General features: G+C 40.1%; 1 protein-coding gene across 14 annotated transcripts in view; it reads right to left on the bottom strand.

Moving 5' to 3' along the window:
• ACACA (acetyl-CoA carboxylase alpha) overlaps positions 1–26,278 on the bottom strand; it is a 286,753-nt gene that overhangs the window by 100,417 nt on the left and 160,058 nt on the right. For 11 of the 14 annotated variants that reach the window (XM_005219975.5, XM_059877716.1, XM_059877715.1 and 8 more), the window contains 7 exon segments: positions 16,771–16,794; positions 13,978–14,121; positions 13,126–13,222; positions 11,757–11,864; positions 6,828–6,884; positions 6,537–6,581; positions 374–415 (listed from right to left, as the gene is read on the bottom strand). In XM_005219975.5, the coding sequence (XP_005220032.1) occupies positions 374–415; positions 6,537–6,581; positions 6,828–6,884; positions 11,757–11,864; positions 13,126–13,222; positions 13,978–14,121; positions 16,771–16,794 (517 nt within the window). 14 annotated transcript variants of the gene reach the window in all.

Genomic DNA, 26,278 nt, shown 5'->3' on the forward strand with positions numbered 1-26,278 from the left:
TCTGAAATTCTATATTTTAAAATTGAAAAATGCACATAAACAAGCCTTGATAAATGAACTGTCTGTGGGTGACGAGAATAATCCAATAACTATAGTAGTCCTTTCATATTACATCATTAGGATTATCCTAACGGATGATTTTGAAAGTTATCACTGTCTTCGGTAGGTCAGGACATTACAGTGTTTCCTGAACCAAACTCTTTTGGAAGGGAACTTTGTTTAGTTCGAAGATATATGTAAGACAAAGGGAAGTATAAGTTCAATTAGAGAAAGAAGATGGTAAGAACATATGGCACAGATATACTACTCTTGGGCTTTTAAGGAAAAAACAAAGATTTAAAAAAAAAAAAGAGGAAAAAAAATCAGTCCTTACCTTATCCCTTGCTCGGAACGTGAAAAATTTAGGAAATTCTCTCTGCATTAAAGAAGGAGGGAAAATGTGTCAATCTTTCATAGATATGACTCTTTGGGGATAAACACATGGTAGAGAAACAGTCAAGCATCCAGAAGACAGTTGCCTAGAAAACACGATCCTTACCTAAGCTTAGTCTGGAGAAAATGAATGATTCTCTGGGTAACTGTCACTTTGACCCCACTTACAAATTTGAGAACCACCACGATACTAACCCGACTAACAGCTACCCTCTTCTGGGGTGAAAAATGGTATTTTTTTCATCTCCCAAGTGGAAAACGTCTTCTTGGCTGCTACCCATGGCAGAAACTGGCACATAAGACCAACGCGTCCTTATACTGCAGCACTGCAATAGTAGTTACTGGATTGATTTCCCAAGTTTCTCCTTAAGAGACTCAAAGTGTAAACTCACCAGAGAACATAGCATCCCCAATCCACGCTTTTTTTCCCCCTCATTCCCTCTCAAGTTAATAATTTCAAAGGTTTAAACAATAACATTTCAAGACAAAGAAAAGTGTGAGATATTACTTTGGTCAGTAGCCCTCTATGTCTAGGAAAGAACAGGGTGGATGGAGCTAGTGAACATGCAATCATTAGGTCTTACTGCTCTTTTGCAGGGCATTACCCAAGAAAGCAACCAATTTACTAGAACCTTATTAATTAACAAAGATGAATTCAATTAGCAGAGTCCATTAGTTTCTGAAATTTAACTTATTAACACCAAATACCCCTGTTTCTCGGATGGGAAACTCTACTGGCAGTGTTGGAATCAAGTCATTACTATTTGCCTCCATAGGAGGTTTCATTAAGGCATCTTCTTCATTATGAGTGCAATGTAATCAAACACTTATGGGTACAAGGCAGAGAGACCAGGACTAGCTGCCTAAATACCCGTCAGTGAACTTCAGGAACCATGAAGGAAACATGAACTGAAAGCCTTGCGGGGGGCAGGTGCTCTCATGTGCTGACCGTCGAATGTTCTCAACAACCTCTCTGGAAGAGTACTGCTTTTTTTTTTTCAAAGTAAGTTTTTATTGTTGTATAGTTGCTATGCAATATTGTGTTAGTTTCCACTGTGTGTGGCAGTGAATCAGTTGTACATATACATATATCCCCTCTTTTTTGGAATTCCTTTCCATTCAGTTCAGCACAGAGCACTGAGGAGAGTTCCCTGTGCTACAGAGTAGGTTCTCACATAGTATCGTTAGTGTGTATATGCCAATCCCAATTATTATGACCCCGGAACATGAACTTGGGTCTAAGGCTAGAGCCCATGCCATTTCATCTCTACCTAGCAAGTATAGGATGTTAACTATTTATTCTTCTTTTTAATCCAAATTCCTTATTTAGAGGACTTCTCTTTCAAGAACCATGCTTGTTTTTGAGACAAAAACCAAAAACCCCAGAAACTGAAATTAAGGCTTTCAGGAAAAAAAGGGAAAAAAAAAAAAAAAAGGCAACATTCATGGTTCTTAAATTTATGGAAAACTTCTTGAATACCTTCCATAGGTCTTACACTTCACTTTAACTATAACTTGCTCAGTTAATAAATCTTTTTACATTTTCCTTGGCATTTTAACTGAAAAACAGCTTCTAGGAGCCTGTTTAGCAAGGCCAGCAAACCACTTGTCCAGGCGTGGGTCTTCAAAAGCCCTTTGAAAGTGGATTTTACACAGCACTGATCTTTTACTGATGATGTTTTGTCCTAAATAATTCTCTAATTCCCCTGAACGACAGTGAAGAGCATGGGGATGACTTCAAGGTTAAGCAGGAAGATGTTGAACTGAATTGTCAGTAGCTTTCATGCTCCGGGCTTTATACAGTCTAGTTTTGGTTTTATTCTCAAGAGGTATGGCTTTCAGAGCATTAGCTAAAAAGTAACATGAGTCAAAAAAGAAGGGTAACAAAGTCCTTCCATGAGATTTTTCTGAAAGAAAAGTAAAGTAATGATACAATCTTTTAATCACATATTCTTCAATTCCTTAACTTTAATTAATTCGTTAACCTAAAACAGTTACTTAGTATACCATTTACACAAAAGATGAGATGACATAAACAAATGTTCTTAAACTTTTGAGTAAATTTTTAGTTCCACAGTGAAGTCCTCACTAAGCACAAAGCATTTAGAATAGGAGATGGCAGGAACTTCCATGCAATGGTAAACCAGGATTAATGAGCAATTCTCTAAGACAGGGAAAGACTTTTGTAGAAAATTGCTTTTTTTTTTTTCACTCAAAAGTCACAGAAATACAGAAAACACAGAAAAGAAGAAATCCCAAAGTCTGATTATAGTTTTAGTAAATTCCTTCATCCTACCGCATCCTCACACAGCCAATTTTTCCACTAAGGCATTCAAGCTTACTCCGTCACTAATGTAATTGCTTTCTAGGCATTCTACTAGTGTTATGGGCAAATATCATAATTGAATGTACACAAAGAAAAACCCTCTTAGTGTTCTGGTACCAAAAAACAAAAGAATGCAACATTTCTCTGGAAGAAATTATACCCCTGCTGTGTTCTAATCAGCCAACCATCATCAAGACAATCAAAATAATTTGCCTAAATTAGCCAATCAAGACACCCTGCAAATCAGAGAATGTGAAAACCTGCAACAGAAAACATCATAGTTGATTATGATACTAATAATCGTGTTAAAAACCTAATGAGATGAAGAAATTGGAAGCTTGCTGGTACAATTCTCTTTTACCTCAACATGCTGAGAACTAATTATATAGACTGTAATTAAAACAAAAACTCAAACCAAACCTTCTGAAAAACTAATAGTTGATCCACTAGCAAACAGAACTGCCAATTTTTTCTAGCTTTATTGAGATATAATTGACATATCAATTTTTTTTTTTTTAAAGAAATGAACTACTAACCACGATAACTGTTTTCGATAGTGGGCTCTTCAGGCAAAAACAATCCAAAACACTTAAAGTGGGAGTCACTCACATAAAAATCAGTAAAACTGCAATTATCTCCTAGGTGATTTACAGCAGAATTTTTTAAAATCTCATGAAATCTTACAAATAAGAAACAAAAGGAAACTACAGGTGGAAATCTGATTTAGAATCTCATCATGGTTTCTGGACCTCATGCTCTGTTTGGGCAGCCAAGTATAAGAAAAGATCTGAGAAACACGCATTTTAGCATCCTTAACAAAACTTTGCTGGAAAAAAAATATGCAAAGCTTCTTAAAGTATACTACGTATGTTAGAAATAAATAGCATCTTCTGCTGCACTTTTTGGAATTCTAGATCTGAATGTGCGTGATACAAACAGAGACTTAGTACTCCATAAAACTGGAGAACAGCAACTTAATATAGAAATTCAGAGAGTCTTCTTTTGCTTTCAAGGCCTCAATTTTTTTTTTTAATATGAAAAATATATTTACAAGGATAGACTTGCTTTTCCTCAAACTTTCTGTTTAAATACCAATGTTAAGCATTGATAGGCAAAGTCCCATTATGGGTATTTGCTTTAATTAAATGGTTATGGAAACAGACTCAAACACCAAGACGCCTTAACGTTGGTAACTACTGCCTGCTCAGAAGAATGGTCTCCATGTCGAGCCAAGACACTTAGGCATCAGCAGACATTCTGGTGGACAGATCTCCGGGGACTGTGTTGATGGAACAATATTGGAAATAATTCCAGCCTTTGCTGCCATGTGAATAAACACCTAATATCCACACTCTCTAGGAACCTCCACCCGGCAATGTTCTGGTCCTGAAGCAGCCCAAGAGACGACGACTATGAACAGCATGGCTGCCTCCTTCCACACCAGCCATGTTGTTCTTGAACCTAACGCGGTAACCTTCCTCCTCTCCTTGCCCCCTCCCGCGCACGTCTCCTCTTCTACTCAATAATATAGGGATTTCACAGTGTAGAGCAGGGGAGGCTGCATACATAACAGTGGATTACCAGGAAGCCACAGAGATCAAGGGATTCATCACTAACGTCCCGGAAAGCTTCCTCTTTTTCACACTACACTAACTAGGGGGCAAGCGCACGTCGGATGACACGACAGAGGCCAAGCGTCCTTCAAGCCACCACCAGCGGAGGATCTCGGAGCAGCACCATGACGGTGAGCCCCAGATTCATACAACTCCTGCCAGGGCTTCCTGGCTATGGCAGATCCTGGCCAGAGTTCAGTAATAGTCACCCTTGCCTGCTGCATAATTGCTAATCATGTCTGAGGGGCCTAACATAAAAACACCCCAACTCCTCTGCCACCCAATTCTTCAGGGCAAATCCAGTCCATACCCGAACCTTCATGTTCTCTGCACCCTAAAGCAACGCTTACTACACTTATGACAGATCAAGTCACTTGATAATTTAACTGATTTCCCACTTCTTGCCACTATAAATGGAAACTGGACAATGAATGATTGGGAAGACCACCTGCTGGGCTCATTTCCAAGCAGATCTTGCTTATACATGTCTCTATTCAACTGAAATCGGGAAATATTAAGAGAGCAGGGAGAAAAAAAAATGTTTCAAAGCTGTAAGGTGTTTTCCAGGACAAGATGTAGATTCAATGATAAGAAAGTGTCCCCCAAAAATGTCCGTGACAATTAATTGCTTTGGCCTTTAAAAAAAAATTCAGTGGAGGGTTTTATCACAGAATGCTGATTATAGAAAACCAGTTAGTGTGCAATAGACATGAAGACTGTAAGGAAAAGGGAAAACAATTTTACAAATTCAGTATTACTCCTCAGAATAATATATACTCCAAAGTCAGTGATGAAAGAACAAATCAGATAAGCACTTAAGAACCTAGCCCGATACTTTTTCTAAATCCAGGGCCTGGCTCTGGCATGTCTACCTGAGTTCTGATCAGCATCTACCAGCCACAGTATTTATTCGCAGATTCTCATACTCTATCCCAAAGTATCAATTTTATTCTCTAAGCTCCTGATTTTTCTTCCTAAAGCCCCAGGGTTCTCTTTAAGCTCCTCATACTTCTCCACTGCCTCCTGTCTCCTATCTACAGTTATTGATTGATATATATCTGCACTCTGCTTGATTTCCTGACATCAGTAACACAGGGGAATTGTGGAGTCCACAACATTTCCTAAAGCATTTCAGAAAATCCTAGCTCTTTAGCCTGCAGGCTAGGCTCTCCTCTTTCTCTATAGACTAGACCAACAAGGTGAACTGTGAAATGGAAAACAGAACGGCAAGTGTTAGAGACCTAACAAACAAAGGGGTGGTAAAAGCCATCCACACACAGGTCTTTGGGTTTAGAAGTCCTTTCCAGCATCCCAAATGTTACATTCACTACAAACAAGTGAGCAGGGCTTGAAAACTAACTTAATCGATTGCTAAAAACAAAATAAAATTCTCATCAGAAACATTAAGACTTTGTAAATATCCTTTGGAGTCTTACTTCACCATATCAGGAGGAATTTTTAAAGAAATATTTTGACTACATTCAGCCCTTTGAGAAAATGACATCCTGCCTGCAAACTGGATTTTTGACCTCTCTGCTATAATGATACTCAGTATGCTCATACACAAATACACCATGGTTCAGATACCAGGCTATTTAGTGAGTTCTCCTCATTCACATTTTTCAATAAAAATTTTAAACTCATAAATATTAATAGTTAATTTGGTAACATGGGAGAACCAGCAACTTAATTTTTATTTATTTCCTCCTCGTAGAATTAACATAAGACATAAACACTAACTTGGGCTCTGTTAAGGCATTTTAAATAATAAATGATTGTTCCTCAGAATTGGCAGATCTCAATAATAGAATCTGAATCCATCTTCAGTAGAAGTCAAGACCTCAAGTACGAGTGGCAGTCTTTGATTACTGATTCGCTGTGTGCGCAGAAGAAATTACTAGTTAGCGCCTGCTTCTACTTTATTCATTTGGATAAATGCATGTGCTCACTCTTAACTATTTCTCAGAGATACACTGAGAATTCATTATATGGGGAAAAAAGTGGGGGGAACCTTTTAGTCTGAATACTCTGTAAAAGACCTGAATATCCATTCTAATACTTTTTCAAAGTAGAGGGACCAAATATCAGACCAGGCCTTCTAAAAATAACCAGCAGCTAACAGATAAAACAGTAAGTGATCTTTCATCATGGTTTCTCTTACTTACATGAAATCTCTGATCCACTTCATAGTTGACTTGTTTCCTGAAATCCTTTCAAATGAAAGACAGAAAGGAAGGGGAAAAAAAGCAGAAGGCAATTAGAAATAAAATTTAAAAAGAATTGAGTAAAAGGAGATGACAAACTAATGCTTTTCTTGATTAAATTTATACTGAAACAGTTATTTCTTTACATAAATTCTACAAGTAAGCATATGGTTATCATTCCATTTTTCACTTTTAAAGTTCTAGCAGCAGCGTAAGAAATATTACAGAGGTACATAATTCACATGCCAATACCTTTTGTGCAACCAGGAAAGTAAGGCGTCGGATCCCATGTTCAACCAGGGTAGCTTTCTACAAACAAACATGTAAAAACAGAAGATACATGAGACCACCATTCATCCTAAATGTTAGCCTATTCAGTCCTCAGAAGGCCCTGATTGGGCTAAGCGTTCTTTTTGGATATCTATATCTTGACTCGGCACCTTCACACTTGCAAATAAATAAGTCTCAACCTGGCTCCTGGGAATGAGTCTTACAGAATAGGTTTTATATATTGATCTGGATGAAATGGGAAGAGAACTATGTGGAGGAGAAAGGGTCATATGGGGTCATCTAACTTCTCTAAGGACTCATACATATCAAGGTAGACGGTAACACACTTTCTGCTTATAGAAATTGCACTGTTTGACATGTATTGAAATGTGAAGAACAATACTGATACAGAAGCTAAATGAAATCAGTACAGGAAAAATACGAAACTTCCACAAAACAGAAAACTTAAGTCCTAAACTGTTATTTAGACTATAGACATCACCTACCATCTGATACAGCATTCCTGGAATTCAACCTAACAAATTCTAACCTTATCAATTCTAAAACATTTCCTCCTTATTTTCTATGGAGGCATTTTTTAAAGGATTCTGTTTAAAAGTTGTTAAAAACAATGTCTAATGGGCATTTAAATTCAGTGATTATTCATATTTCTGCTTGGCATAGGCAAGCAGTATATTAGAAGTCAATAGGGACTTCCTTGGAGGTCAGTGGTTAAGACTCCACACTCCCAAAACAGGGGCATGGGTTTGATCCCTGGTTGGGGTACTAAGATCCCACATGCCTCATGTGTGTGTGTAAGACATTCAGTTGTGTTCGACTCTTTGCAACCCCAAGGACTACAGCCTGCCAGGTTCCTCTGTCCATGGTTTTTCTCCAGGCAAGAATACTGGAGTGGGTTGCTGTTCCCTTCTTCAGGGGATCTTTGCAACCCAGGGATTGAACCCGGGTCTCCTGCATTGCAGGCAGCTTCTTTAGTCTGAGCCACCAGGGAAACCCTAAAAAATAAATAAATAAAAAAAAATAAGACGATATGGGCTGGGGTGGGAAAGGGGAGGGAGGCTCAAGAGGGAGAGGACATATGTGTACCTATGGCTGATCTATGTTGATGTATGGCAGAAACCAATACTGTAATTATCCTTCAATTAAAAATAAATAAAATGACAAAAACACCATGGTAAAAAAAAAAATGTTAAAAAAAAAAAAAGAAGTCAACAGAGACTAGCAGTTTCAAAACAGTTCCTTCTGTGAGTCTGGGGCCTTGGGCTCTAAGCCTTCCTATATTCTGTCCTGCTCACTCATCTCAAAAGGCAGAGAGAAAGAAACAGATGAATGAACTACGTAAAAGACATGCTCTTACAGGTTCCTAATAAAGAGGGGCTACCCGGCAACAAGCAGAAAAGCAATCCCACTTGTTGGATGATCTGACAACATACATGAATAACACCAATAGAAAAAAACTATGCCGACTTTCACGACTCACATCCGGACTTTACTTTGATCATACACTTGGCTTAACTCTGAGAGATATATTCATAAACCAATTCTTAACTTTCTTGATACTATATACATTTTAAATCCAAACTGGCTTCCCCCTATAAATAAGCATATCCCTGGGCCATTCCCTCTTATTTTTCCATTTTTTATTATGGCAATTTTTAGTAACAAAACTAATCAACAGCATAAGCAAAAGTAGAAAAAATTAATTTCCTAATAATAAATTCCTAGATCAGATATAAATAAATTTTGGTTTAACTACATTTAAAAATGATTGGTACGGGCATCATACTCACTAGTGTAAATAAGCAAGTGTTGATACTACAATAAGAAAAGAAAGGGAAAAAGGAAGGGAAAAAGGGAGGAAGGGATGGAGGGAGAAGGGGAGGGAGAAGAGGGAGGAATAATAAGGTGGGGTGGGGCAGTGGTGGCTCTCTGATTCTGTATGCCAACGTATAGAAACATTTCTTCTGTCACTAACAAAGAATTCCACTACAGCCAACTCCTTCGAAGATAAGCATCAATAGCTATGTTCCGGCAAGGGAAGAAAATAACTTTAATAATGCCATGATTTAAAATCAAAATTGTTATTGCTTTAAAAATTCCACAAGTGGCTAACAATAACAGCAGAGCAACAGGATTCTGATTACATTGTAATAATGCGGGGCTCACAGCAAGTCCACAGCTATTACCCAGCGATTAGGCGTCAGCACCTGGAGAAACTCCATTTACACTGACTGCTTCAATCTCCTCCACAAGTCATTTACAAATATATGATCCTAATTTCTATGAGAGAAAAAAAGACATGCTGGGACTAGAAGATTATTTGGACAATTTGGATCAACCTATTTGATAGTTTAATGTGTGCTTTAAAAAAAAAAAAACTTTTTCTAAACTGCTAGAAGCATGATTATGAAGTGAAAAACAAAACTAGTTATCACTTCATCTTTTTAACTGTTTTTGTTTCCTTTTCTTTTTATATTTTTTTAAAAACAAGTAGGTGAAAATGTTTAATATTCCTGGGTAAGCACGGTACGTGACGCATAGCTTCTCCAGGCTTGGACCGTTGACACAGTCTAGCCTTTCCCTACTGAACAGCCACAGGCAAAGACTCTGGGTTTCTCTGTGCCTCAGTTTACAAGGCCAGTCAAGGAAAAAAGAAAATGTCTTATCATCACTTAATGTTACAAATAAACATAGTGAAAATGGAGAAACTGCCTCTGTAAATCAATGTGTGCTGACATACAATTGATCTGATTGTAATAAAAAGCCTAAGTGGAGGCTGAAACAATCAAATGTGGGGAATTAGTGCTCAAAACCTGGGAAGAAACTCTGATAGATTACTTCATCAAGCACCAACATCAGCAGCCAAGCACAATACTAGGACTCTCCCCGTCTCCTTGGTCACTGGTCTCAGGTTAATTTTATGCGATCACGCACAAGTCAAGGGCAAGACAGAAGGTAGATTTCTCTTCTGGAGAAAAATTCCCAGGCACGGCCTCCGACTTTGACTTCTCTGGAAGGACCTTTCCTCACTACAGCCCCATATTCCAGTTCACGTGCTGTGAAAGCATCGTGGGGAAAATGCTAGGACACAGGTTAAGCACAAAATTACCATCTTTTCCTCGCTTTGACCATTAGCATGGCAGGATGTGAGCACCTGTGGCACTAAATGTTTACACTGTGGGACTTTTAAAAATCTCTCGGACATCACTGATGGTCCAGTGGTTAAGATGCCAGGTTTCCAATGCAGTGGATGTGGGTTCAATCCCTGGTTGGGGAACTAAGATCCCACATGCCACAAGGTGTGGCCAAAAAAGAAAAAATCTATTAAGTTCTTTATGACAAGCACTATGGGCTAGATGCTTTCCGTTCAAAGAGCACACACTGTGATGAAGGGCACCTGAGGAAGGGTACACTGGCATCTATCATACAGCACAGACGATCATTTTGAACATTAGACTACAAGCATCTGAATGTATTATTTATTAAAGTGCCTAGATCTGTGCCCCCTAGAGCTGGTATCAAAGCCTTAAATTCTAGTTTTTTTTTCTCTATCACCTACCAACTGGTGATTAAAGGACTTTAACCTCTTTGAGCTTGAGCTTTTCCCCACATGTATAGTTGGAATAATTCCTGATTAACCCCATGGGATTGTAGTAAGGTGTTAATAAGTTAAAAAATTTACACAGGTGGTCTTTCAAAATTAAAAGTATTATTATTGTTAATCAATTTATACTGACCAACTAGAAAGCCAAGGGAGGAAAACACATCTTAGTTAAGGCTACACAGAGAAGCCCTCGTAAAAGAGGGAAAATTGGAGACAGTTCTTAAAACAAGCAGGATTTAGATAGAAAGGGGGAGGGGGAGACAGGAAGGAGAGAAGGAAGAAGGAAGAAAAGTAGAAAACATTCCAGATAAGGGGCAGCTGAAGAGAGCAAGCAGACAAGGTGGATGAGACAAAGACCTGGGTCTTTTCACGGAACAGCAAAGGCTAGACTGTGGGCCTTCATTAATAGGCTAATGTTAAACAGTAAGGCAAGGAGGTGCCCAGAAGGTCAGAGAGAATCACTGTCGAGTGCAAGGGGGCACCTGGACATCTGTCTTTGTGCCCATCAGCAAAATGGAGACTCTCTGGAGGGGATGCGTGAGGATCAGAAGTAAACCTGTCACAATGTCTCAGTGAGGTGAGGAGGGGTCTAAACTAGAGAGATGGTAGTGGGAATTAAAAACTGAAAAGAAGGGGGCTGGAAGCGAAGGGAGGAAGGAACGGGCAGGGAGGGAGGGGTAGAATAAGGGACTGCAAACAAGAGAAAGAAGGCAATGATTTCTGAATGACTGGGCACAAAGGGTTTGGTTACTTGAGGTTATTTTTGTTCCTGTTTAGTTTTTTGGTGGCGGATGTGGGAATCAGAAGATGTGAAGGAAAATGATGGGAATTCAGGCCTCGACTATGGAGCGTGATGTCAACACAAGATATCCAAGTGACATAAAACTGAAAGGAGGATGGAACTATAACTGATATTTTCAGGGCTCAGAGGGAAAGACATAGAGGGAGCATGAGGGGAGCTTGGGCCTAGACATGTGTGGTTAAGTCATCAAAGGAAATTCAGCAGGTGAAGTTCAAGACTGGAACTCTGGAAAAGATCCAGCAATATACTTTTCTTCCTTAAAACATTTTGAATATTTAAGTTCTATACTTCTTGACATAAAAAAGATATGTATTTCACACTATTAAATCACTTTGGAATTTTACCCCTAGAGGCAGAACTATGTCAAAGACACAGCCATTATCAGTGATAAGGCCTTATAAGTAGCAATTGAGAAAAGGGTGGATATGTCACACAGGCTGCAGGAAAGGGGCCATCACCAGTGTCCACACACATGAAGACTTACGTTTTGCTGGGTAAACTCTCGGAACATAGCTGCTAGACTGTCATCCTCGATGTCACAGTCTGTTTTGATAGCCACATTCAAAATGTGAATTGGTTCATCCCTGGGGACCTGTAACCCAAGAATATGACACAAAGCACTCAGGAGGTTAGCTAATACGGGGGCAGAGAAAAGTTACAGTACTTGGTAGGATACTAGGAAAAGAGACATGCCCCCTCTTCCCAGAATATTTTTGGGTTGCCCACTTGTATGAGTAAGAAAATGAAACCACTGCCCAACACCCACAATGGAGACTAAAGACACCTAACTTTTAAACAATACGGTGGCAAAGGCATAATTAGAGGTGGCCCCAAATCTTAACTTGCTGTGAACTTGAAGACCACTGTCTCAACCTCTTCACCGATAAAATGGGAATGAAACCATCTGCAACATTTCTTCACATAATGTAAAGGAAAAGGAGGAAAAGAAGCTATCTGAACATATTCCCATGTAATGTATTTCCTAACAATTTGTCAAACAGAGGAAACATCGAACCATTATGGGAAAATAACCTGGTAGGGAAAAACCAGGACCAAGTGCTTACTGAGAAATGGAAAGAAGGGTTTAATAAAAGGACAAAATTTTAAACAAAATGCCTATTTGCTTCTACTATCTCAAGCCCACCATTCATTGAAGTTACAAAAGCAATGCTCTGCAAATATACAAGCCATCCATGATTAAGAGTTAAAGCAACCAAAGCTCAAGTCTTTGAAGCAATATTCAGAGACCCAGAGGCAGCTGCAGAGCATACAGCCAAGTTCATTCTACACTATGGATTCCATGCTTAATACAGTTATTTTTGTTTTTAGGTTAAAATTTATCTTCTACCTGTTTCCAAAAATACTTAAATGAGGTATATATAATTAAATAATAATAATAAAGAGAGTACACAGGGGACTTCCCTGGTGGTTCAGTGGTTTAGAATCCATCTTGCAATGCAGGGAACATGGGTTTGATCCCTGGTCAGGGAACTAAGATCCTGATGCTGGGAGGGATTGGGGGCAGGAGGAGAAGGGGACGACAGAGGATGAGATGGCTGGATGGCATCACCGACTCGATGGACGTGAGTTTGAGTGAACTCCGGGAGATGGTGATGGACAGGGAAGCCTGGCGTGCTAAGATTCATGGGGTCGCAAAGAGTCGGACACGACCGAGCGACTGAACTGAACTGAACTGAGGCCTCAGAGCAACTAAGCCTATGTGCCACAACTAAGACCCGCTGCAGCCAAATAAATAAAAAATCTAAATAAATAAATGTTTAAAAGAGAGAGAGTATACAGTACAAGTTCTGAATCTGAAGAGGCAAGGCATTCTTCCAAAAGGGACACCGTACCTTGTCTTCGTCATACAGAGACGTGTGACCTGCCTCAGGGAATGTCGGGCTTTGGGGTGGGGAATCACAGAAGCAGCCCATCACTTCATCAAAGATCCTAAAAAATACCAAATACCAAAGAAACATCCACCATGAAAAGGGGCAGAAACCCGAAGCGGCAGGAAGACGAACGCTGCCACGGCCAGCTCTGTCTGAAAGAACCATCTGTCCTACCCCGTGCTCAGCAGTCAACTGAACAGAATCACCAGTGGCTAGAGAGGACGTGCAGAATTTCTACCATGTGGCAGAAATTAGGAGGATGGATGGCTTAAACTTTAATAAACCATATATAAATCCTATTTAAAAAAAAAAACAACAATCTCAAGCTTTTCTGTTGTGTTTTTTGTTTGTTTTTCATATGTAAGCTACGAGCATTGCTGTCATCATCGGTCTTAAAGTAACAGAAAGAGCCTAGGACTAGGGCAGTGACAGACCAATGTAATTACCCCTCCCCCTAGGGTAATGCATCAGTATACATCAAGAGATAGATGCTGAATGCATTTAACCAAAAGATGTATCGTCTCTGGTGGGGCTCACTCTAGTGTTGTGTTTAATTTCTCCTGACATTTCACTCATCACAGAGCAGACAGCTTCTTCTACTAGCTATTGAGGAAAAGATGGTTTTTGTTTGTTCCTTTTTTTCTGACCAGACCCATACAACAAGTAGAGGCTTGTAGGGTCTGCACGGGAGGGTGGAAAGGAAGGACAGATACCTCTCCCGGGGCATGTAACAGTGAGGGCTACATCTCCTTAGCGGGCTCGTGGCTAATCCGGGAGCCTCTATTCACTCCGCAGAAATCTGAGATGCCTTACCTGACAAAATCTTCAAAGGTCCGAAAAGAGACCATCCCGCCCATCCGCTGACACGGCGGAGTGAACGCGTTGTCCAGCAGCACGTCGCTGACACTGGCTACGTGAGTCATGCCGTAGTGGTTGAGGTTGGAGGAGAAGGACATTCTAAATGGTAATTCAATCGAGTGCGTTAGACAAGGAGGGTAGGAGCAAGGACTGGCAGAGCCTCAACAGAGAAAAGGAGCTGGGAGAGAGGTGAACCAGGGGCAGGTGGCAGGGAGCAGGTTTGGTTTTTGACCCACTATGGAGAAGCCCATGTTTCTAGGCTCACGGTAACCCTTGCCTTGGGATTTTCCCTCCACACAAACAACATTTTTACCACCCCGTAAATTTCTCCACGTAAAAACCTAACAAATAATAACATGGCGGTTTTCACACACTGACATCATGACATGTCTAGTGAATGAAGAGCACATAGGGGTGAAAAACCATCCTGCATCTTCCCCTTCCCCCAAACATCCTCTCTTTTAAAAGGAAGTAAGCCAGCCAAGTGAGTGGTAGCTAGGCAACACTGGAGGTATTTTTCTCTAGGAACTGTAATAGATTAAGGATTCACAGATAGATATCCACATGTACAACAACAACTCTAAGTCATCTGGAATGGTTTAGTGAATCATTATTAAAACACACACACACACACAAAAACCCATGTTTCATCAAAGAGAAGCAAGTCGTAGTCTATAAAAGGAACTTTACTGAGGTATCTATCTTTTCCTTTACTGGGCTGATGGGAAGAGTAGTCATAAGGATCATAGCTCCTCCCTTTTTGAAAGAGAAACAGTTTTGCCAAATTGCCTTTTTTATATTTAAACATTTCTATACCAAAGTAAGCATATCGTCAGTAAAAGCCCTTAATTCATCCCAGCAGAGTACAAAAGGGCAGAGCATGCGTCTCAAAGTATGTGTAAGCAGGACCAACGTGTAAATGGAGATGCTGAAAGGGGATGGATCTGTTCAATCTAAAAACGTAATGAATCTGGATGTTCCTTGATGTGCTGCAGCAGTGTGTACTGACAGGCACTGCTGGACAGTGTGGTGATGCCCAGCCAATCAGGACAGCCTCTCAGGAAGGACCACCCTAAAGGGTGCCTCCAGGACTTGCCCGACACATGTTACCGGCATACTGAGCGGAAGCAAGTTCAGAGCATGGCAATGGCACCTGAACTCTGGGAGCTGCTCAAAAATCTCCAAATGCACCACCTGCAGTATTGCAGGGCGCAAGACACCAGCAGGGTGGACTCCAGATATGGGTATATATTGTTGCAAATACTCTGTTGCAAATGTAATATACTCTGTTGCAATTATAAATGGCAATGGAATTTTTTATAAATGGGACTGTTGCTCACACAGACTATAGAGACTGACACTCCAGGTTTTTATTCCCTTGGCAGACGACCATGAAAAAGTACTTCATCTTCTGACAGTACCAGGGACTAGAAGGTAGAGTGGGAGAGGAAACCATTGATACCATGAATGAAACAGACAGACGAAGCACATGGCAAGCAAGTCTTACACATGGTGCTCACTAGAAACCGGGATTCAGAGCTGTATAAACTCAGAAATGCTATCATCCTCTTTTCTAGGATCACCAAATGTATTTAGTAAAGGAGCAAGTTTGTGAGGCATTGTATCTTTTCTACCTGCCTGGTGTTAGACAGGAAAGAGAGTCCAGATAACCCTTAAAGGGAACTCCTGAAGTTGCTAACAGGTTGTGTTTGCGGCAAGCATGGGGTTAAGCATCTTTATCGCTCAACTGAGACCCCATGGGAAAAATACCCACATTTCTGTTTCCCCTGGTACTACGCTCTTAGGCCAGGACAGCTAAAGGCAGGCAGGAATGAAGCAAGCCTACCCTCCAAGAGCAGACGAGGGGACCAAACAGAAGCACTCCCTTTCCTCTCCCCATCCAAACTGGAGGCTATAAAAGCTATAACCAGTTTTGATTACTTAATATGTAAAGGGAGAGGCACAAAATAAACACAAGTCTATACACATTTCAGTGTACAGTTGGTCATCTACAAAGAGCTCAACACCAACTTTAGCACTTGGTGGATTCCAATCAGAATTACTTTCCTCTCAAACTTGCATTGTGTTGCCTTGCTGGGTTCAGGAGCAGAAGGAACTCAACGTATTTGAAGTACCACTCTGTGTTCTATCAGTCTGGAAACGTCTTCACAGGGCTACACACATCAAAACTGTAGGTACACTCTTCCAGTGTTAAACTCATTACAGGTCTGAGATAAAACTTGACTTGCATAGCATTGTTAACACTTTAGAAAAACAGCTAACAAACTGATAAAACATGAGATCAGCTATTTCTGCCTGTGAGTTCCTCAAAAAGGAGGCGCACATTAGAGAAACTAAAAAATTGAAAAACTGAGGAACAGTTTGCCAGGATAGGAGTGACCATAAGGGTTTCTCCTCTGAAAGCCCCAAACTAGACAGAGAACTTAGCAAAAGAAGATGTTTACAGCAAAGCTGAACATCGGACAGGTGATTCATTCCCCTATTGTCCACAGCTAGACAGGAGCTGTTCATACTTTTTGAGTGTTGCTTTTTGAATGGCTGGAGAAAAGCTGAAAACATGTTTTCCAAACACAAAGTATAGTTTAGTATATCCAGAGGGGAGCTCAGGACCTCCGAGCAGAAAGATAACATATTAGCTTGTCAAATGAAGTGTTATTTTTTTCTCCTGGTTTCACTAAGTTACAAAAAAAGATGCTTTTAATTGGAAAAAAACTAAATATACGGTACCTGTTTAGCGTGGGGATGTTCCCTCTGTAATTAAACAACCACAGTTAGTTACCAAGAGGTTAGGGAAAGCCACAATAAAAGAACTGTCAGAGCAGATACAGACCCGTCGTGAGGAGTCCCAGTGTGGCGGCTCTGGCCTTCAGCAGACATAGTTAAGTGCTCATTACGCTTCTACCCGCTGGGTGCCTCCAAAGAGGCTGACCTACCTTACCACAGCCAGCTGTTGATGGAAAGGGTCAAAGTGCATTTTCCACTTTTTTTTTTAATAGCTCTATTACCAAAAATAATGCAGAGTAAAGATAAAAGACAGGCTCATGAAAATTAATTGAAGCTGTATAATATGGTATATTATCTTAAGCTTCAACATGAGGTATAATTCTTGACAAGATTCTGAGAGCATCTTACTTGCTCCTGTTTTACTAAAAATGCCATAAGGAGGTTCAGCGAAGTTGACGCCACAGCCCTTCCCACATTAACTGATCTTCTAGGATGTGTGAGGAACCTAAAAACTCTCCTCTAAATTAGAGAAAAGACACCAGGAATCTGGGTTCCCAAGTACCTTTTCTAGTTCTCTCTCACCCCACTCCTGTAGAGTGGCGGGGGTGGGGCTGGGGGTGGTATAGGAAAGACAGGTATTCTGTGCTATAGGAGCTTAAAGCTAAAATTATGCAGGAAGGTGTTGATTAACAATTCCCTGATTAGACTAGTATAAACTGTTACAAATTAATATTTTTTAAACAAAATTAATTTAGGGCAATCTTGACATTTAAACATTTAAAATCTCTGGGCCTTCCGTGAATACAACCTTACCTAGATTTGGCAAGCCCTAGAATCTCCTGATAGAGAATGCTTCTGAATCATGAGAGGAACTCTAGGATAAGAATGGAAACTGTGAAGCAAGTCTCTTGCATTCTCTTTGGTCTTTACCACCAATGCTTTTCTCCCCCTTTAATTTGACATCAGTCATTTCCTCAACTGAAACAAACAAACAAATCAAAAAACCCCAAATAAAAGCCCTTATTTTCAATGGTAAAAGGGAAAAGTTACACTCACCACCTACAATTTAGGAGTCCTGTAAGGGGGTTGATTGGTTGATATTTTAACCTTCTAACACTCTTTTATCAGCATTTAATCATTGTTGGGGTTTTCTGGCACACAGAGGACTTAATGGGCAGAACAGAGTGGGTGGTGCTGATGATATGTGGGAAGGAGGAGAGAGGGAGGAAAATGATGCACTTTCCACGGCAGTGAAAGGAGCAGAATCGACTGAGCTGGCCATATAAATAAAGAGCGGTGACATATCACTGCACACAAACTGTATACCTCTCGTGATTTGTGAGTAGCAATGCTCTTTGCATCAAACCTGTATCACAGAGTGGATTCCTAAGGCAGCAAGAGCAACCTCTGAGTGCAAAAACCTGCACCTTTGCTCTTTGGATTCTTTCAGTCTCTCTTTGGGGGAATGGGTTTCATTTTACAAGAGGTCCTTCGTTATCATGCACTTGGTCCTCATCAGCAAACAACAAGCACTCGTGGGTTCTAGAGCAGAAGCAGAAAACTAATAGGAAATGCTAATGGGAATATAGGAAAGTCTTCCTTTTAAGATATAAAGGATTCTCAAGAAAAAGGCCACCTGCACAGGCTCTAAACAATAAACTTCAGTGCAGAGAGAAGGACCCTACAAACAAAGCATCTCAGGGTCCTTTGCATCCAGAGTTAGGGGATTCAGAAACCAGGGTAATCTCTCTCAACTGTTAACCAATTTCTTACACTAATAAAATGGTCTCACTGCTTCTGTGGCTCCACTCGAATCCCTTAGGGAGTCCTTCCCAGGATGAGGGCCAAGTTTTCAGCAGAAAAGCGCCTGAATTGAAAAGAACGCCACCAACAAAAAGACAGCCCTTCTCTATCAGCAATCCGTTAGCTCGCACAGGGAGCCCCCTGCTGCTTTGTTATAGAATCAGGCACCACCTACACAGTATGGGGTAAGAACAAAACTCCCGACATGTCCAGTCTATAAAGGACTGGCCTCAGATCGATCATGTAGGAGGTAAGTTTAGAGTCAGTTTATCCCCTTTGGTAGAATAAGAATCTGTGGGGCTGTTGGGGAGATAAGCAGGGAAGGTTAAACTTTCTACTACAAAGTAAATACTTAGCTGTGTCCATAACAATTATTTATACATTTTGTTACTCTATATAGGGGCTATTTGATCAATTTAAGAAAATGACCTATGTGGCACACTGCATACCACTGTGATATACCAGAAAGCTCCATCAGTGGTCTGCACATAAATCAACAACCAACATGGAGATCGTATATAAGTCAAATATTCCATTTATATAGCTGAAAATAAAATAAAATCTGCCACATTTCACTGCATACTCATCATGCAAAAATAAATTGCTCAATCTCTGACAGGGCAATCAATTGCATTCTCAAATACGAAAAAAAAAGAGTATAAATTCATTTGTAAGATATTTGCTGTTTAGGTCTTCAGAGAACTTAAGATGACGAATCTTCATTCACTATGTTGTGAAAAATATTAGAATCATTTTCCTTCCAGGAGATTAGCTCCATTTTACAGATGTGGTAACTGAGAAATCAAAGGGGATGTTTTCCAAGGTCACTGCTAAATAAAGTGTCATCAACCAGAATCCAGACCTGGCATTTTCTCACCTCAGCTCCAGAGGCTAGCATTCCACATCGATATAGACTAAATTTAAAGGAGGACAAGAGAAATCCTTTGAATGCTGAGATCCTCAGCATTAGGTCACCTCTGATTTTATTGATCTGCCTGCCTAGGATGGCTGGAGAGCCTGCTTCAATATGAATGCAAAGTCAGAGTTGCTGCCGGCTGGCTGAATCCTCTTTATTTAAGGAACACTGACTTCTCTGGCAGTCACAAGTTCTTGGAGCCTTTTACCATCCCTTCCAGCTGAATTTCATTTTGCTGAATTCGAGCTGGCCCTACATAAATCTAGTATCATATAAAAATGTTCCTGATTCTTCTGCCTTCTAACTTGTAGGGGAAAAAAGGGAGACCCTATAGGAAAATGATTGGGGATGCATGCAAACAAGCAGTGGTTATATCAAGCTGTGACTCAGAGCCAGGATAAGGAAAATCTTTTGAAATCAGGCAGCAAAGCAGAATCAGAAGAGGTCGGCTGAATAACCTACTAGCGGTTGCTAACAGCAGTACCATCGGAGAAAGAGCAATTTGACTGGCTGTGACCAGTGGTGGTCTCCTTGCGTGACTATGTTTCTGCAGAAGAGTCTGAATCAGGAGCTGTAAAACACATCTGAACCATGTATTTCTGTTGGCGTCTCCCTGACCACCTCCTTGCTGTTCAGATGCCCCAATTCCATGGCAGAGCTTTCATTTACAGTAAAATGAACACTCCTTCATTCATCTGCAGCCTCCTTCCAAGCCCCTTCTTTGCCCCGTGGGAAGGTTCTGCTCTTTCTGAAACGAGTCTGCCAACAGAGCTACAACACATTACTATTGCCTGCTATATAATTAGCTACAAATCCACAGCACAAAACTACAGGGATTTACAGGTGCCCAGGATTCCACTTTTCCTTCCCCCTGGAATCAGCTAGTCCTCCTTGACAAGAAGGGACCTTGGGCTACCTTAATGATATATTGAGAGTTTTAAACTCAACTCTCCAAGCTTACGAGTCTAGAGTGCTAAAATAATGCAGCAGAGACCAGAAGCTGAGCCACTGATACCAGAAAGCACGACGGTAAGCACTTAAACCTGGTGAGAATCTTCCCTTCTGCCAGATGCTTGCATCTTATCAGCAGACTCCCTTGAATGAAGGAAGCAAGAGCTGTAGGGGTTTTATTTATTTATAGCTCATTCTGGCCTGCCAACTACGACCAAGTGCTCCCACTGCTAAAAAATGCTACAAATTGGACGGCTTCTGAGTCTCTGAGTACAAGTCAAAGAAGGGTTCTAATCTCTGGGTGTCAAAGATTACCAGGATTCTCAAGAATGGCAATGGGTCACTGATGAGTCCCATAGTAGGGGCCTCTGATTTCTAAACTTCCTCATAACCTCCTTCATGAAAAGAAGGTCCAGAGGCCACCCACCTACAGTGAAACTGAAGGTATCAAGAGCCTAAATACAGTTGTGACCGAAACGTGCTATCAGGAGAGAACACAGCCGATCTCTTCTGGATGTGAGACGAGAAGTGGAAAGTGTTTGAATGAAAACATTCTATCACAGGGGGCCAAGTTCACAAGGAGCAAATAGCAGAGAAAGTGCAGTGCAACTCAAGTTAACTTAAAACATGGATTTCCGTCTAAGAAATTGGTCCTCACCCATTATGTTTGTATAGAAATACACAACAAATTGTATTTCCATCTTCTGATTCAACTGTGATGCTTCTTATCTGAATCACAGATGAAAAGTTTTAAAAAACGAACTGTGTTCACTAATAGGTATTACTTATGAAAATCATTTGGAGTTTTAAATTTCATACTCTCAGACTGTCATAATATGCACAGCCATATGCATAGCTATAGAGTTTATGGGATAATATACTTTACATATGTTTGCATAAATATAGTTATATTTTAGAAGATGAAATACACAGGCTGCCTAAAGAGCCTATTTGTTTCCAGATTATTCTGAGTTGCTTAATACGTCCAAAGCTAAGTAAAATTGTGAATGTCAAACGATTCGATGAATCGTCAAAAATACATTTAGGATGAGGCTTTAGTGTAACAAGCTTTTCTATCACCAGCACAAGAGAATGATAGAACTATGGATTCAGAATAAGAAAAAATACACACATACACACACATCTATGAGTCTAAATTCTGGGCCTCCCTGGAAATAGACAGAGAAAAGGGAATACTGAATGATAGCAGTTTGAGTTCTAGGATTAATCCATGCAAAATACTGGTTGAACTCAATGAAGAGCTGGCCTGATGAAATCTTAGACAAAAGAATTAAGCCCTAAAAGTCTGCGTGATAATAAAATGTTCTCTCAGTGTGGATCAGCTATCATGACTACGCCTGCACCAAGAAAATGACTAAAAGAAATCCACTCATTTCTCTCCGAAAGACTACAAATTACCTTAAAAAAAAAAAAAGATCCAAAATCTCCTCCCCTCAAAAAAAAAAATTCACATACAATAAGACATAGTCCTTACTTGCTAAGAAGATAAAGAGGAAAGAAAACACACACATTTCTCATATATGTAGGTGTTCCATATACACTGGTTTCCTATTATGTTTAAGTCAGGAATTTAAGAAGGGAATTTAACAAGAATAGGGTATGTCTAGCCAGGAGTTTCCCTCGGTAAAGGGAAACTGGATAATACCTGGATACTGGTGAGTAAGACCTGAGCATGCTAAATAAGTTCCAACTACAGTTCCCCGCACCCGCCCCCCCCAAATTGGAACTCTTGCATGGAAGAGCAAGAAGAAGATAATATACCTTAGTGAAGCCTACCTAGCAAGAAGGATGATAAGACAGGTCACAGAAATAAGAAATGGTTATTTCTTTTAAATGACTGTTTAGTCATGTGATGCCTTTCCTAACACTGAGAAGTGTGTTAGAAAAAAAAAAACACAGTCAAATTATACTGAAACACACAGTAATTAAACGTCAAACAAGTTCCAGTCCGGCAAAATGAATAAGCCAGAGAGTTATGCTGTGCGATATTGTACCTAAAGTCAGTAATATACTATATACTTAAAAATTTAAGAGGGTAGATCTCATGTTAAATGTTCTTTCCACAATAAAATTTTTTTAAAATTTTAATATTAAAAAACGTCAAGCAATACAAAGTATCTCAATAAATCTAAGCAAAAAGGCACCAAACATGTCCGCCACATGCTAATTGCCCAAGTGTGCTAAAATAAAAAGAGGGGGGTGTCTTCTCTCTTCTCAGAGGCTGCTCCACTTATCTGCCATGGCAGCTGCTTGTATTTTGCCTACTTCTCTAAATAATCAAAACATGTGCAAATGGGACATGGCCTTCAATCCAAGTGGCCTCTAGGGCATTTTCCTGAAAAAATACCCTGCTGTTGTCAGTCTGCAGACAGAGAGCCATGTTTCATCCAAACCCACAGAGGCTAAATCACTAGTCAAAAACAAACTACAGGAATGGAATTCCACAAGATGACCCCATACACAACAAGAGACTGTAGTCTTGCTTTGAAAATACAGCGGAGAAAGATACTCTCAGGACTTGCTGGATAGGTCTGGTCTACTTCGAAGGAATGCCTGGCTAGGAATGGGAAGACCAAGTATCAGGAAAGAAAATGCAAAAAACTGGTTAAAGAATGTATGTAATTTTTTCCCTAAGAATTTTTGGTTTGTTAAGAGTACTGGAGTGGGTTGCCATTTTCTTCTCCAGGGAATCTGCCTGACCCAGGGATCAAACCCAGGTCACCCATATTATAGACAGACGCTTTACCATCTGAGCCACCAGGAAAATCATTTAGAATTAGATATGTAAAATGTGTATATTCATATGCCTGTTCTATGTTCTCACTGAATAATTTTTAAAACATGCATAAAGTACTGTAGTATATCTATAGTGTCAGAAGTGAATGCTTCCTGTAACCATTTACAAAATAAGCAAGATAAAAGTTTATTAAAAAAAAAAAATTCTTCTAGGGGCACTACCACTAACATAAAACAGAGCACTCAGTGTGATTGCCCTAAATAATTCTTGATCAGTTGAGTTGACTATGTGGCTAGGAAGTGCTGGAAATATGGCTAGTCTGTACTGAGACATGCTGGAAGCAGAGAATACACTCTAAATTCCAAAAAGTTAGTTAAGAAGAATGGAAAATATCTGGTTAATAACTTTTTATTACATATTAATATAAAACTTTGGATACAATGGGTTAAAGAAAATGTTAAAGTAATTTTATCTGAGCATTTCCTGGCAGGCCAGTGGTTAGAACTCCGCTCTCTCACTGCCAAAGGCCCAGGTTCAATCCCTGGTAGGGAAACCAAGATCCCACAAGCCATGCAGTGCGGTGCAACAACAACAACAACAACAACAACAATAACAACAAATTATTATTTTATCTGTTTCTTATTAGATATGCCCGTAGAAAATTTTAAATTATATATATGGCTTGCAATATATGTCCAATATATTTCTATTGGACAGTGCTGGTCTAGTGGTGAAAGTGAAAGTTAAAGTTGCTCAGTTGTGTCTGACTCTTTGCAACCCCATGCATGGACTACACAGTCCATGGAATTCTCCAGGCCACAATACTGGAGTGGGTAGCCGTTCCCTTCTCCAGGGGATCTTCCCAACCCAGGGATCAAACCCAGGTCTCCCGCATGGCAGGCGGTTTCTTTACTAGCTGAGCCACCAGGGAAAGTCTGGTAGTACTGATTCCCAACTGCAGATGTTCAACAGAATTATCAGAGAAGCTTTTTCAAAAAAGTGATACCCTGGACTCTGGTTTGAAATGAATCAGAATCTTGAGAGCCAGGAACCCAGTAGGTTTATTTTTTAAAATACTTAGCAGCTAATTCTGAGAATCACTAATCTAGAGGTTAGTGGACATAATCGTGTCCTTGAGTTTTACTGAACTTAAGAGTGGAATGAACACTGGTAGACAAGTCTCCTGTAATTGACTTCTGTAGAATTAGAAACAATAATCTTTATTGCCTGCTGTTGACAACAAGAATAGAAAACAACAAAAGTCCTGAGGTTAGGAAAAAAGTTGGAACTTGGCTCAAAAATAGCTAAAACTAAGATACTCAAGAATTCTTTTGTAAGGGTGGTAGGTCTATGAAATAATAAAGAACTTGGCTTTTGTCTAAATCCTTGGAATTTCTCAAGTAATAGAAGTGCCTTCATTATTCATGAGCTCCTTGGATCACACCTGAGTTTATGTTAAGAGATGAGATAACTCAGGACAGGGTCTGCTCACTAGAAAAACCAACCATGTGACTAGAGGGTCAGCTGGACCTCTGGGGAGGGGACAGGAGCTGGAGGGTGAGTTTAATCAAGTGGTCAATGATTCAAACAATGGTGCCATCGTAATGAAATCCTGATAGAAACACTGAACCCTGAAGTTCAATGGAACTTCTTGGTTGGTGAACAGATTGATACGCTGGGAGGACTAGGTACCTGGATTGTACAGGGAAAGAAGGGGAAAACTCTTTTAGGACCCACCCAGACCTCACTCTATGTATCTCTTCATTGAGTTGGTCTGGATCTGTATCTTTTATAGTAAAACTGTGCTTATACATACAGTACTTTGCTGAGTTCTGTAAATTGTTCTAGTGAATTACTGAACTCAAAGGGGTCATGGGTACCCCCCAAATTTACAGCCAGTTGGTCAGAAGTGTGGGCAGCCGAGGAAACCCACTTGTGGCCACATTCTGAAGTAGGGGCAGTTTTGTGAAGATCTGAGCCCTTAACATGTGGCATCTAACGCCAGGTGGTAAATGTCAGAACTGAATGGCAGTATACCAACTGATGTCAGGATAAAGTCGTAACTGCAAATTGTTAACAGAAACATTTGTAAGAAAATGTAAGATCTTACAAAACTAAATTCAAGCAAATTTGTAGTAAGTGAATAAACTATGTTCTTAAAATTGAATACAGTTTTCTGTAATTAAAAGCTGATAATTCATTTTATGGGCTTCCCTGGTGGCTCAGTGGTAAAGAATCCCATCTGGCAATGCAGGAAACACAGGTTCAATCCCTGGGATGGGAATATGCCCTGGAGAAGTAAATGGCCACCCACTCCAGTATTCTTGCCTGGGAAATCCCACAGACAGAGGAGCCCGGTGGGCTATAGTCCATGGGGTCACAAAAGGGTCAGACACAACTTAGCCACTAAACAACAGTAAATTTTATATTACTAAACTAACAAAAGGACTTTAGATCTAAAACAGCATTAAAACAATTCGGGCATTTTCTCTGGTTTTCACAAAGATTATTTTATCTTTCCTTCTATTTTTTTAAGTCTTTATTGAAGCAGTTACAATACTGCTTCTGTTGTTTAAGTTTATAATTCTGAATACACACAACCAAGGAAGACTTTAGAAAGCCAGCAAGACTACAGCGAGATTCGGTTCAGGTCTCCAGAAGAATGTGTGCCCCTTGGATGTTGGGAGGGACAGGTATACAAGTCTTGAAACCATATCAAGAATCATCATACCAGAGTCACACCCCTGAGAAGGAAAGGTGAATAAGATTTCTTAACAGTTCAGAGGCATTCCTCTCAATTTTCCAACTGACTTTCCCTCACCAAACTGGACACAGATCCTCAAATAAAGAAAGTAGGACAGGGAGAGCAATTCAGAGAGACAAGGGGAGCAATGAGGAGGGAAGGAGATCAGAAGCAGCACTGCAGCCAGACTACAAATCACTGCCCAAAGCAGGAAGAAAAAAGCCAATGTCCTGAGAATTACAAAGGGTGGGAAGTATAGCGTGTAGTTCTCCACAATTATTCAAGGAAGGCAGGAGAAGAAAGAAGCCCGAGTGCTGAGCCCATGTGTGCCATGAGCACC

Source organism: Bos taurus, chromosome 19 (genome assembly GCF_002263795.3).
Source record: "Bos taurus isolate L1 Dominette 01449 registration number 42190680 breed Hereford chromosome 19, ARS-UCD2.0, whole genome shotgun sequence".
Lineage (NCBI taxonomy): Eukaryota > Metazoa > Chordata > Mammalia > Artiodactyla > Bovidae > Bos > Bos taurus.